Source organism: Plasmodium malariae, assembly GCF_900090045.1.
Source record: "Plasmodium malariae genome assembly, chromosome: 14".
Classification (NCBI taxonomy): Eukaryota; Apicomplexa; class Aconoidasida; order Haemosporida; family Plasmodiidae; genus Plasmodium; species Plasmodium malariae.
In genome coordinates, this window is record NC_041788.1 from 2,426,781 (window position 1) to 2,441,815 (window position 15,035).

A 15,035-nucleotide genomic window follows, 5' to 3' on the forward strand; every position below is an offset into this window, starting at 1 on the left:
ATGCCTATATTTCTTTACTTTGATGTTATGGTACTAATATGTACATTTCAATCTTTTGCTGTTCCTTTTTTTATTTTTTAGCATTGTTTTTATTTATTTATTTATTATTATTTTTTTTTTTTTAAATATGTAATATAAATGCATTTTTAATTTTGAGTATGGGAAATGCATACATGTACATATATATATGTGTACGTACATAAATATACTTGTACATGGATATATACGTATATGCACGCATTCACACATGTATGTATACCTTCGTTTCTTCCCCAAAGGTGCATATCTACATATATGCACGCGTTAATGTAAATATTAATATATATATATATATATATATATATATATATATATATATATATATATATATATATATATATATATATATATATATGTAAATATATATATATACATATATGTAAATATTTTCATTTAAATTTGTTTTGGTTCTCTAACATAATATACTGTTAATTTTATTAAGAATTTAATTCCCCCCCCCCTTACTATTTCTTTTCTTTTTTTTTTTTATATTCTGTTTTATTATAATCCATTATATCCTACTCTATTATAATCCATTATATTCTACTATATCATAACCCATTTTATTCTACTATATCATAATCCATTATATTCTACTATATCATAATCCATTATATTCTACTATATCATAATCCATTATATTCTACTATATCATAATCCATTATATTCTACTATATCATAATCCATTATATTCTACTATATCATAATCCATTATATTCTACTATATCATAATCCATTATATTCTACTATATCATAATCCATTATATTCTACTATATCATAATCCATTATATTCCACTCCATTGTCATTTCGTTTTAAAAGTTTTTAAATAGGAAGGAAAATGAATACCCCAATTAATATAAGTAGCATATACGTGAATGTCAATTAGTTTTATTTTTATAATTTCTATATAACGTCCTTTTTTTATTTTTTTAATTTTTCTTAAGAGTATGCATTAATTTGTACTTAATTTTAGCATGCTCTTTTTTACTGCATACGTATGTATGTTTAGTAGTGTCCTTCTAATTCTACTTCACTACATCTTCCCGTTGGCTTATTACATAAACATTTATATCAGTTTGTAGTTTAATACTCTTTTACTACATATTCGTATACACTATACACATAAGTTAATGACAAATTATTAATTAATGTTAAAATTATTCTTTTCACAAATTTTCGCTTTATGAATTTATTCTATACAAGTATATGTACGCAAAGTACCATATACATACATACATACAAAATACCGTATGTGCACGTACTATTTATATATATATATATATATTTGCATTAATATGCGTATAATACGTATATACGTAATTGAATACTTAAATAATGCGCATAAATATATAGATTCCTTTCACCATTATATGTACATGTTTATATATACACATATATATACTCATATAAACTCATATATATACGCATATATATACGCATATATTTATGCATATATTTATGCATATATTTATGCATATATTTATGCATATATACATGTGTTTTATTTTATTTTTTTTTAATTTTGAGCAAACAAGAAAGGTTTCCAAATTTATTTAAAAATGTTTTATTAAATTATGAAATATTGTAAACCTTTTGGGATTGAGAAAAAGAAAAAATTATTATGAACATGTCAGGTGTTTTTACAAATAATATTCCTAACGTTTAAATAATGTAGGATGGGTGTTAAATACGCTAATACGCACGGCTGTTCACGCACATTCGCATATTTTCATATTTATACATAAGAACTATATGCCTATATTCATGCATGTATGTATGTATTGTATATGTATGTACTGTATATGTATGTATTGTATACGTATGTATTGTATACGTATGTATTGTATACGTATGTATTGTATACGTATGTATTGTATACGTATGTATTGTATATGTATGTATTGTATATGTATGTACGTAGGTATGTATACTTTTTTTTTATTTGTGCTTCATTAACCTTTAAGTCGTTGAACTTAGTTGGAAAACTTCAAGTGTATTTTGTAGTTGAGCATCTTTTCTTCGTCCCCTTGACGTGCTCTAGTTTGTTTTTGCACTTCATTTAATTTTTGGCACTTTTGTTGTAGAGAACTCTGTTCATTTTAAGATTATTTATGTTTACTCAACAACAGTTTAATGTAGAAAATTTTGAAATGTTTTGAAAAATTTTGAAGATTATTGAAAATTTATGAAAAATTTTCAAAAAAGAACGTTCTAAAAAAAAATAGTACTATAAGGGAGAGAAGAAAAAAAGATAAAAAAAATAATAAAAAAAATAAAAAAAAAAATAAAAAAATAAAATAAAAAAAATAAAATAAAAAATAAAATAATAAAAAAAAATAAAAAAATAAAATAAAATAAAAAAATAAAAAAAAATACCTAAAAGCAATTATTCGTTTGATCCAGGGCACCACATTTTCAGTACTTGTCACATGGATAAGTTCGAAGTAAAAAAGAAAAAAAAAAAAAAAAAAAAAGAATATTCCCACATTGGAAATGGATCGACATGCTAATTTTACATATAGTTCTGTACGCCTAGTATATGTATACCTTTTTGTAGTGATATGAGCACGTTGTTCTTGTGTACATATGTATTTATGCATTTCTTGTCCAATCGACGTTAAGACGTATAAGGGGGGAGGGAAGCTGCAAAAGATGTTCCCTCCCCTCCTGTGCTATTTCGTTTTTTATAAAATGGATGTTTTTTATACTTTAAGCTATTTTACATCATCGTAAGCGTTCTCTTTACAATTCTTAATATTTGAATACTCTACAGTTAAGCATACTATTTACTGGTTTACATACGTGTATATATTTACATGTATACATGTATGTTTATATATGCATTTGCTCACACGCGAACATAGACACATATCTGCACGTACGACTCTCGTACACTCCTTTTCGTTCTCTCGACAGAATACCAGCGGACTATCAAACTTCTTAATAGGGCAAGAATTAATAATAGATAAATTATTATTTGAAAACAAATACCTTAGCAATAAAAGAAAGAACAAAGTAAAAGATGTTAATAAGTTGAACTATTATTTAAATGAAAAATTTGAAATATTTTTGGGGTATCATAATTTTCTGAACATTATCTTTAAAAAGAAAAAGATACTGATTAGTAAGCATGCATTAGTGGGGAGGGGAAAAAAAGACAAAAGGGGTAGGCGTAGCGCTAGAAGTAGTGCAATTAGCAGTGGTGGACGTAGTGGTAGAAGTAGCCGCAGCAAAATACGCGATTGTTATTGGGACGGAATGTATAATGTGTCAGCTCAATGTAAAAGTGAAAACATCCATGAGAATAAGAGTTTAGTAAAAGGAAAAACAGAAAGTGAAAGAAATGAAATAAAGAACAATAATATTAGTGATAAAGATAATCAAATGAGGAGTGGAAAAACTAGGGAAGAGGATAATGACAGTTCATTGAATGAAAAAGATAAAAATAAAAAAAAAGGCAATAAGGATAAAGAAAAAAATGGCGAATGTAAAATTAGTATTGTTAATCATACAGAAGATAATATAATAAGGAATGAGATACAGAGTGATTCATTTTCCTATAATAATGAAAGCGAAAGTTTGCATATTAATGAGAAGGAGAATGAAAAATGCGATTTATTACATGATCGACGTAGCAGTAGTGTGAAGGAGGCAACGGAGGATGTATATCATGTTGAATATGGTAATATTTTAAAAAAAGAAGTGGAAGAAGTGGAAGAAGTGAAAGAAGTGAAAGAAGTGAAAGAAGTGGAACAAGTGGAACAAGTGAAAGAAGTGGAACAAGTGGAACAAGTGAAAGAAGTGGAAGAAGTGAAAGAAGTGGAAGAAGTGAAAGAAGTGGAAGAAGTGAAAGAAGTGGAAGAAGTGAAAGAAGTGGAACAAGTAGAAAAAGAAGGAGAAGATGTGGACAATTTCGTAAATACGGCAAATAGAATAAGTAATAGTATCAATATTAATGATTATTCTGACGAGTGTGAACACAATGAATCATTCAGTTCACATTCTAGTTACTCAGATGCAAGCTATGTATCAAACTTATCACCAGATGTCTTATGTTTTGAAAAGCAGTTTAAATATATATATGACATGTACAGACAGAACGACCAAAATATTTTCCTATTTTATAACCCACCTGTGTGTAAATGCTCCAACAAACATTTAAAAGAAAATTTTTTTAGGTACCTAAACAGTAAATACCCTTGCCTCTTTAACTGCACTTTTTCCGATCATAATGGAAAAGAAAAAAACTCCATCTTTGATGATAAGGATGGCAGTGGTATCGACAAAAACGTTAGCTATGTGGATAGAAACAGTGTTAGTGATATGAATAGATGCAGTAGTGGAGGTGATGCCAGCTCGTACGGGAAGGTAGCATCGGACGCTGCGGAGATGAAACTGTATGCAAAGGCATTCTTCGAGTTATTCTGTTTTGAAAAATATTATTATGACAAGAGAAGTTGTACTTCTATTCCTTTAGATGATGTTGTACAAGGGAAGACTTGTAACAAAGGTACACTGAAAAATCATTTAAAGGTAGATGGAATAAAAGAGGAGAAGAATTGTATCCCCAATACTAATTCGAAAGAAGAGGAGAATTTGTTAAAATTATTTTTTCATAAATGCTTGTACAGAATTATAAAAGAAAAATGTAAGACTTGTGATAACAGTGCTTGTTGTGGTTTATTGTACATACCATACAGTTACATTGTTGTAGTGTTAAATAGAAAGGTGGAAAATTTAACGTATGTTTGTACTAATATAAAATTACCATCGAACACAGATATATACTATAACAATAAGAAGAATGTTATAACTATTTGTACAAAAAATTCTGAACATGAGTTTTTCTGTTATTATTGTTTAAAACAGAATAATTATGTGAGAAACATTCTAATATATGATGTATACTTCGATGGATTCATCCCTTTTTATAAACCATTACTTAATTTAAAAACTAAGAAAAATCAAGAAAAAGTTTATAATTATATAAATTACAATAAGGGATTGAATTTATCAATAGTGTTTTTCTTAACAGAGCCCGAGATGAAAAACGAGATTATCAGCGGCTTGAAGGGGAAAAACAAAAAGGACAACAAAAGGAGCGTGAGTAGGGACGAACGTAGAAGTGGAAGTAGGGACGAACGTAGAAGCGGAAGTAGAAGCGAACGTAGCAGTGGAAGTAGAAGCGAACGTAGCAGTGGAAGTAGAAGCGCACATAGCAATGGAAGTAGAAGCAGGCGCAGTGATAGGCGCGTGTCAAAGGAGGATGATATGAGGGGCATGAAGCTGCGCGTGTGCAGAATTTTCAATATAAACCATCGCAACGAATTTAGGGGGATTAATAATAATAGTAATAATAGCGGCATGAGTAGTAGTCATAAGAAATACATACATTCAAATAATGACAAAGAAGAAGGGAATGTAGAGAACTATTTCTACAATATCTGTAATGGAAATGAAGTTATTAACAATATGAACATAAATATGATTGTTGAAAAAATAATAAAAATTGTAAATAAAAAAGACAGTGTGTGTAACGAAAATTGTATATATAACAATTTTAACAAAAATAATATGAGAAATAAAAATCTTCAAATATATTTATGTGAATCGATTAATTCATATGGTTTTGATCGTCGTCCTTTATGCATCAAAAAGAGGGAAGTCATTTTGTCAACTTATGTACATTTTCAAAAGATTATGAACGTTTATTTTTTACATAAAAAGTCCAAAAATTTGGGTACCATCATTAACGGTCAACTAGATGAAGATGTTTTTAAGAAAGGTATGAGGAAAAATGAAATGTTATCCGAACTATATCGTAAAGATGATAATGATGATAATACCCCAGATCGGGTAGAGATAGGGACAGGAACTACTCAATGGGGAAAAAACCAAGAACAAAATGTTTTTCCAAATGAACAGAATAAACAAGAGCGGAAGATAGAACAGGAGCATGGGAAGGAAGAAGGAACAAAGTGCTTATCTGTAGACACGGATGAAGATAAAAAAAACAAAGGAAGACTTATAGACCCCATATTTAGTGAAGCCTTTTTCATCTTTAACGATAATTCAGATTTATATACATATGAAGAGTGCAAAAAGAGTAGAGTAGATAACATAAACAAAGGAAATGATACTAGTAAGAATAAGATTATACAGAAGACCACCCCAGCACTATTACCCCCTTCCATTGGTGCTACCAAAATTTTGGATAAATTATGCACCAAATTTTTACAGAGCTTATTTAATATTTATGTTTGTTCCTATTTAATGAAACAAAATAATTATAATATGTATGTAATTGAAAAAAGAAAAAGAAAAAATTTTAAAAAATTATCATATGCTTACAGGGTAAGCATAATAAAAAGGTACTACTACTACTTGTTTGATATATATAAAAAGAAATTTAACGTACACTTAATGAAAGAGGAAGAGGATGACATACATCGTAGCAACTGGATGAAGGAGGATGCATACATTTTGCGTAATACTTCCAAGAAAAGGCAGAAACAAAATGGGGTAGCCAAAGGAGGGGGTAATCAGACGCGAGTTGCTATGTATGCTTGTTAATGGGGGGGGGGGGGTACCTAGCGCGCGTGAAATATGAACATAGGCAGTTACACCCATGTTCACATACGTATGTTTGTACGTATGTGTGCAGGTATGTATGCTTAGTTGCTTGGTTCCTATTTCTTTCAGGAGAATTCGAAACATACATAAAATTTAACAGTTGCTTACCGAAGTGCAGTTTACCATTTACAAAAACATGACATACACTTTTGTAAAAATGTGAAATGTTTTTGCACTCTGCACTCAAAAATTTTTGGAGGCTTAAATGAGAAGAAGGTAGTAGTAACCTCAAGTGATTATGAACGTTTTATTTAATTTTTTTTTTTTTTTTTTTTTTTTTTGAAATTTAAAAGAATGTGTCTTAATTTATTGTTTATTTTAAAAAAAAAAAAACTATGTAAAGGGTGAAATAAAAAAAAATAAAGGTGTAAGAGCTGTCATAAAATTATTTATGGTTACACAGTTTATATATGAACACAGGAAATAAGGGATCGCTGCCTCCTGCGGGCTTTTTCCCCAATGTTTTTTCTCCTCGTTTTTACCATTATTTCCTCCCCCCCCCTTTTTTATTTTACTTTATTTTTTTTTTTTTTTTTGTGTGCATTATCGTCGTTAAGTGTTACAGTTTGTTGAGAGAGATGTAGCTATTTTAAAAAGAAAACAAAATGTAAATAAAAGCCTTTTTTCATAATGCTTATGCATATTACAGCTTTTATTTTATTTTTGCTATATAACAGCGTTTTCCTGATTCATCCATGCGTACGGGCATTGAACATATAATTGTGCATGTACATTTCGCACGTACATGTTACATGTAGATATATATATGTCTCCACATGTTCATGAAATGCACTAAGATATTCTATTAAAAACTTATTTTTATTAGTTTATTGTAAAGGCTCTATTTTTAACAAAACAATCTGAATGCAGTATAATAAAATGTGTTGGTTGGAAAAGCCATGTGCCTTTGTTGTGGTATCATTGATGCATTTTTCAAATTTACAAAAATGGTTGGATGAGAGAAGCACAAAAGCAAGTGTAGCTTATCTCATTACGCAATGATGAGCCTTAGTGGAATGTAATGTGCTATGCTAAGGATGAGGAGAACGATTACAGAAAATTGTTCTTGGGAAAAGGGTGTTCACCTAAATGGTACAATTGGAATTTTGTATTTTGAATTATTAAATGGTAAATTGTTACTCTTCGCACTTTATACCTAACACTTAGCAATTTTTTATTATTATTTTTTTTCATTTTTGATTATCCTTTCATAGCTATTTGTTTTTCTTCTTATTTAAGATAATACAAAAAAAAAAAAAAAAAAAAAATCCTACAAAAATTAAACAGCCTCATTTTTGCGAAGGCGGGTTACTCTTTTGGCCCCATGTGAACATGTGTTAAACTGTTTGTTCGTCATACCTGTTCAACTATTATCACGTCAATCATTTCCGACATTTGAACCTTTTCAGTAGTTTCCCTTTTTTTCTTTTTATGAACAAGGTTAACTTATTTTATTATTGTTATTGTTATTGTAATTGTTATTGTAATTGTTATTGTTATTGTTATTGATATTGTTATTGTTATTGTTATTGTTATTGTAATTGTTATTGTTATTGTTATTGTTATTGTTATTGTTATTATTATTTTTTTTTTTTTTTTTTTTTTTTTTTTTTTTTCTTTCCCCACTCTTCCTCTCTGAGTCATATCAAAGAGAGAAAAATCTCAACAAATACAATATTATTTAAATTGTAAAAAAAAAAAAAAAAAATTGTAAATACAAAATAAATATGGGAATAATTCCCTTTTTAAGTGAAGTTAGTATTTTCCCTTTAAAATTTCCTAAAAAATGTGAAGGAAAGAAGGAGCATGTTTCCATCAGTTCAGCTAAAGAAAACGTATGAACTCAATTTTTTGCTTTTTTTGAAATTATTTAACATAGAAAGTATAAGCATGATTATGTCTGAGTTCGTGAATGTATGTTGAACATTCCGCTGTTTTTCTTTGTTCCCTTGAGCCATATTTCTTATTCTCCTTTTTTACTACACACATATATTTTAACACAACATTTAACACGACATGTTCATGTGTACATATATGGTAACAGACGTATATATTAACACTAATACATATTGATATATATATATGTGTGTGTGTATTCCCCTGTGCAGAACATTTTTAAGGCTTTCGAAAATACTGTCCCTATCCTCCGTAACGTCGAGGAGTAAGGCCCAAGAATTGATAAAAAGCGGGAAAATTAAGGTTTAATTTTTTTTTGTTTCGTTCTTTTTACTTTTTGCTCTTTTTTGTTTTTTACAGTTAAGGAGTATGCAGGAGGAGCAGCACAATTTTGTCAACTATTTTTTATTTTGTTTATTTTGTTTATTTTGTTTATTTTGTTTATTTTGCTTATTTTGTTTTATTTTATTTTATATCTGTACATGTCCACGTTCATGTATGCAAAATTATTTATGGAACCATCTTCATAGACTTTCTTTTTTTTTCTTTTTTCTTAACCTGACGAAAGGTAAACAACCAAGTAATTAAGCAAAATGTTGCTGTTGATGTAAATTCGACGATAGTGATAGACGGAAAGAAAATTAACGTAGACATTACAACAAAACTATGGGGTGTTTATAAGCCGAAACATGTATTTTGCAGTACTGATAAAAATTACGAATATGAGGAAAAGCGGATATTTTATAATGATTATAAGAGGGTGTTAGCTGAGAACTATAAACTACAACTACCATATAAGGGAGATATGGAAGGGGCTAAAAAGATACAGAGGAAGCTTCTGACAAGTATGGAATTAACAGGAAGTTCTAGTACAGATCAAAAAACGTTAACGATAAAGCAGAGTATAATGGGTGAATTGGGCAAAAAAAGGAATAACGTAAGGGGAATTGTGAACGATGGAAAGTCAGATATAAGGGATAAAAATGAGTTTTTTAAGAATAATAGAATAATAACTAGGAATAATTCAAAATTGAATATGAACCTTTTCGATTTTATAAAAAAAAAAAATATATTATATGAATCAAAAAATAATGTAATAAATTTTATACCTGAACACTTAATAATTGTCAATAGTCTTAACTCATTAAGTGAAGGAATAGTATTACTAACAAATGATGGAGATTTTGCAAATAATTTGAAACATGTAAATAATAATATATTAACTACTTATTTAATAAAAACACAAGAACAATTAACTGATGAAAAAATAAAATTATTGCAAAAAGGTTGTTATGTAGAACATGTGCATATACGTCCTTTACATGTACAAGTCATAAAATCTGGGTTAGTAAGTAAATGGATTAAATTAACATATGTTGAAAAATCACACACAGATATAGACAAATTATTTGCAAAATATAATATAACCATCAGGAAATGTAAAAGATTTTCTTTTGGACCTTACAGATCATCTGATTTAACACAAAATTTTATTATGCCTTTAAAAATACACTCAACAATTGTTCATTTAATTCCTAAATATAATTCAAAATTAACATTATGCCAACCACCTGGGAATATGGTAACTGATACTGATGATAAATTTGTCTACGTACAAAATTATTTAAAGGATTCAATTGTTAGGGATATATGATGTGCAGCAAGAAGTAGTACTGCTTTCGCGTATGTAGAGAAGCATACTTTTTTAAACCAAGCTTCTTTAGGTGTTATCCATTGCATGTTTCTCCTCCTTTACCGCCATTATGGACATATCAACATATACATAAATATATATGCACATGCATGATACTTTTGATCATCGTGACCAAGCAAATTATTACATCATTTTTTTTTTATTTTTTTTTTTTTTTTTCCTTATGCCTTTTTCTTCCCAACAATATCTATTTCCCCATCCCCCCCCCTCTCTATTCGTGCTAGCACCTGCCTGTGAGCAGGAGCTTCACACTTTTAATATTCACCATGAGTACGCACAACTTTGTGCAAATATTTGTAACTCTCAGTAACTATGGGCATCATTCTTTCACGCCGCATTTTACAGACTCACACACGCTGAACTCTTATTTTAAAAAGTGAAAGAAGTTAATCAGACAGTTTTTTACAATACAAATACTAGGAAAACAAAGAAAAAAAGGAAAAAAAAAAAAAGGAAACAAAAATAAAAAAGTACAAAAAGGAAACAAAAAAAAAAAAGGAAAAAAAATAAAAAAGGAAGTACAAAAAGGAAAAAAAAAAAAAAAAAAAACAATAAAGGTAATATTGCAACGGAAAAATGAAAAAACTAAAATTTTAAAATTAAGATAAAAAAAAAAAAATTAATAATCTACCACGAAAAAATTAGCGTTTCAACGGATAATGAATAAAACTATATACACAAACATAGGAAAAAATTTTGCAAATGATTTTACGGTACAATATACAAAAAAAAAAAAAAAAAAAATGAAATAATATAAAGTAAAACGAGAGAGACAAAGTAACCATATATACTGTCCAATTTAAACACTCTTCAATGTTGTGTTAAACGGAACTCATCCAAGTACAAATATACAAACCAACAAAATAAGGCTTCGCAAAATAATTTTTTTTTTTTTTTTTTAGCCAATTTAATTACTTTTATATATAACCATATTCTTTTAGTACTCCATTCAAAATAAATATACATATACTGTCCATTTTGGAAAGAAACAAACGAACCATGTGCATATGTGTACAACATATGTACATATTATATGCATTTATGTATATACGCACGCACTTATTGGTAGAATATTAACAAAGTGAAAAAAGGGTAACAGATTTTTTTTTTTTTTTTTTAACTCTACTTGTGGACACTATGAATGAAGATATCATTTATGATTTCCAACTTTGGACCCTCATCAATTGCACCTTTAAAGATAACAAAATTATTGAAAAATACGAACATATAAAACTGTACTATGATTGTGGTAAGATCGTGCTAAAACATATGGGTGCAATTTTTGAAAATCGCGTTTGCTTCCGTTGGAAGAACAGAAATGGAGGAAAGTCATTGCATATTGTTTCTGCAAAGCATGGCGAAAATTGATGCATGCTTCTTCTTATACCACTTCGACTACTTCGTTGTGTGGAACTGCCGTTTGGACTGCCTCACCTACTTCGTTGTTGTGTGGTACCACTGCTTGGACAACCTCATCCGCATTGTTTTGTGGTACTACCGCTTGAGTTTGAGTTACTTCCCCCACTTGGTTATATGGTGTAGATGGTTGAACTACCTCTGCCGCTTCGTTATGTGCTGCTAGTTCTTGAGTTACTTCACCCACTGCGTGATTAGGTACCGCTGTTTCACTGTGTGGAGTTTGGACTTGACTTAACTCATCCGCTTCGTTTTCGTTACCTGGTAAATTGTCCTCCATTTTAGACACTTCCTCTATAACGTTGTCAACGACTTCCTCTATTTTGGCAGCTTCCACAGCTATGCTATCGTGTACTATTTGATTTATTGCATCTTGGACGGCACCCTCTTCAGCTAATTTGTCAAGAGTCTCAACAAAATTGTAATTAAGGGCATTCGTTTCTTCATTCTGATTATTGTTTGGAGCCTCTACTTCCTGTTCAACGCCACCCGCTGGTGTGTTATCTGTTGGTGTGTTATCGGCTGGTGTGTTATCTGTTGGTGTGTTATCGGTTGGTGTGTTATCGGCTGGTGTGTTATCGGTTGGTGTGTTATCGGTTGGCGTGTTATCGGTTGGCGTACCATCCACTACTGGATTAGCCGCTTGCTCGTCAACCATTTGTTCGTCTTGTGTTTGTTCATCTTCGTCCATTCCTTGCACGTTAGCATTTTCTTGGTTGGCTGTGTCTACATATTGATTGTGATACATTTCATTTTCGTAAAAGTCTATTTCTTCAATCATGTTGTCTATGCTGGACATAAGAGCAACCTCTTCATCTGGGGCAGTTCCTCTTAGTTTAGGTGTTTCAACGGTATTATGCATATCGACCTGTTTTTGTTCCTTACCCGAAGTACTAGCTTTTGAGTTCTTTTTGTAGAATATTTTCTTTTTAACGATAGATAATAAATGTTTGACTTTGTGAAAGAATATTTTCATACCTAATTCGATGATACCTTTTTTTAATTCATTCACATAGGTATCATGAGTAACTTCAACTGCTTCTTCTAAACCTAATTCTTTTGCTTTTTTTTTTCTATAGGATATATAAGCTTTATATAACAGTTTTAGTAATATATCTTTTAGTTTATTCAGAACTACACCTTTAAGATTAACTAATAAATATTCATAAGAAGCTAATTCCGTTTTAAAATGATCTAGCTGTTCAATTGCATCATGACCTGTTTGTGTTTTTGATTTACCTTTAATTACTCCTTCTATATGTAAAATTTTTTCACCTATCTCTTTTCCTTTTTCTATAAGATTTACTAAATCTCCTCCAATATTACCACCATCTTGAATTAATGTACTTTTTACTATATCTAAAAGTCCATCTCCATTTTTAAGTATATCTTTCATATTATTTTTTACAAAATCTTTGATACCAATATCCCCTAGTTCTATATTATGAATATTATCATCTTCATTAAGATCTAATGTATTCGCACTATTGCTAAGTTTATATAATCCTTTATAACCATTATCTGTTTCTCCTGTTTCTTTTATATTAAACATATTTTGCAAATCCTCATTATCTATATCATCACTTCCAGCATTTAAATGTTTATTTATGAAATCCTGACTCTTTTCTATATAGTCTACATTATTTTTCAAGTTCTTCATTTTTGCATTTAGAGTATGAACAGTTGAGTTGTTTCCTGCATTAAGTTGCAACAAGGATTTGTTATCTTTTATATGATCTATCATACCTTTTACATTGTCAATTTCTTTTTTATGCAATTCTAAGAAATTAATTAATTTTTTTAATTCCTCTGTGTCATGTCCAAATAAATCTTGACTATCATCTACTTTTATACCATACATTAAATTCTTTACCATTTGGGGATATTTTCCTCCTTTCAATAATTGCTTACATTCTTCCTTTATTTGTTTACATTTTTCATCCTTAAATTCTTTTTTATTTGCTTTGCAATATTGACATTTGATAACTTTAAATAATTTCTCATAATTACTTATAAGGTCGTTGTCGAACAATTTTGTGAATTCTGCCACATCGTTACACCTTGCAAAACTATTCTGAACAAGCAAGGCAACCAAGGGAAAAATTAAAAATTTTATTTTCATTCTTTAGGAAAAAAGGAGCTATTGTTGAAGTACTTTTTTTGTTTCGCTGTTATTTTGCAGTACTAGGATTTTCTCGATTATTTTTGTCTTTTCTGTTTCTTCTGCCTTATTTTTGTTTTACTTTTTCTTTTTTACAGAGACCTACAACAAAAGGTATGTCGTTAAAAAAAAAAAAATTTGTGGCTTGTGTATTAGCAAATTTGCAGTTGCACACGCATTCATGAGGCGTATGAACATATATACACATATATGTAGTTATATGTACATACAGACATATATAAGTAGTTATTTGCGCATATATACATACGTAAGTAGTTATATGCACATAAATGTATGTATATATTTGTGAATATATGAACATATTTATGCATATATGTAGGAAGCTGTGTGTAAGCCCCTTGACGTAAAGAGAGATCGCAAAGTAAACCTTCCCCCACCCCCCCCAAACGCTCAATTGTGAAGGCGTTATAAAAAAAAAAAAGGAGAGAAAAGAGAGAAAAGAGAGAAAAGAAAGAGAGAAAAGAGAGAAAAGAAAAAAAAAGAAAAATTCAAGTTCAATTCAAGTTCAATTCAAGTTTAAAAAGGGGTCACTTTTTTTAAAAAAGATTGACAAATATGCAATCGTGCATTTCGCTTTGTTCTGTTGAGCATATTACAATGCAGCATGGTTAATTTGTATATATTTGTGTATATATATATATGTGTGTATATATATAGGTGTGTATATATATATGTGTGTATATATATATATATGTGTATATATATAGGTGTGTATATGTATAGGTGTGTATATATATATATGTGTATATATATAGGTGTGTATATAGGTGTGTATATATATAGGTGTGTATATATATAGGGTGTATATGTATAGGTGTGTATATATATAGGTGTGTATATACATAGGTGTGTATATGTATAGGTGTGTATATATATATGTGTGTATATATATAGGTGTGTATATGTATAGGTGTGTATATATATAGGTGTGCATATATATATGTGTGTATATATATTTGTGTATGCATACATTTATATAAATAAATATACGTATACAATTGCGTGCACGGTTTCGATTGGTACCTGACCTTCCAGCGATTTTAGAAATATTCGAAAATGTCGTAAAAAGATTTATTCATGTAAAACATGCATGTAAATATATATGTACGTACATGTAATATTCAAACGAAATAAATTTCCACTTCTAGAAGAA

At 29.2% G+C, this 15,035-nt stretch overlaps 3 protein-coding genes across 3 annotated transcripts; 2 read left to right on the forward strand and 1 right to left on the reverse strand.

Moving 5' to 3' along the window:
• Nucleotides 1–2,470: 2,470 nt before the first annotated feature.
• PmUG01_14062700 (conserved Plasmodium protein, unknown function) lies at nucleotides 2,471–6,614 on the forward strand (the record flags this gene model as incomplete). The annotated part of the gene is made up of 2 exons (XM_029008207.1): nucleotides 2,471–2,485; nucleotides 2,958–6,614. The coding sequence occupies 2 exons, from the start codon at nucleotides 2,471–2,473 to the stop codon at nucleotides 6,612–6,614; spliced, it is 3,672 nt and encodes a 1,223-aa protein (XP_028864520.1).
• A 1,081-nt stretch (nucleotides 6,615–7,695) lies between these two features.
• PmUG01_14062800 (RNA pseudouridylate synthase, putative) lies at nucleotides 7,696–10,224 on the forward strand (the record flags this gene model as incomplete). Its single annotated transcript, XM_029008208.1, has 3 exons — nucleotides 7,696–7,736; nucleotides 8,783–8,873; nucleotides 9,139–10,224. 3 exons carry the CDS (start codon nucleotides 7,696–7,698, stop codon nucleotides 10,222–10,224), a joined length of 1,218 nt encoding a protein of 405 aa, XP_028864521.1.
• A 1,441-nt stretch (nucleotides 10,225–11,665) lies between these two features.
• On the reverse strand, nucleotides 11,666–13,822 carry MSP9 (merozoite surface protein 9, putative; the record flags this gene model as incomplete). Its single annotated transcript, XM_029008209.1, has 1 exon — nucleotides 11,666–13,822. One exon carries the CDS (start codon nucleotides 13,820–13,822, stop codon nucleotides 11,666–11,668), a length of 2,157 nt encoding a protein of 718 aa, XP_028864522.1.
• Nucleotides 13,823–15,035: the final 1,213 nt, after the last annotated feature.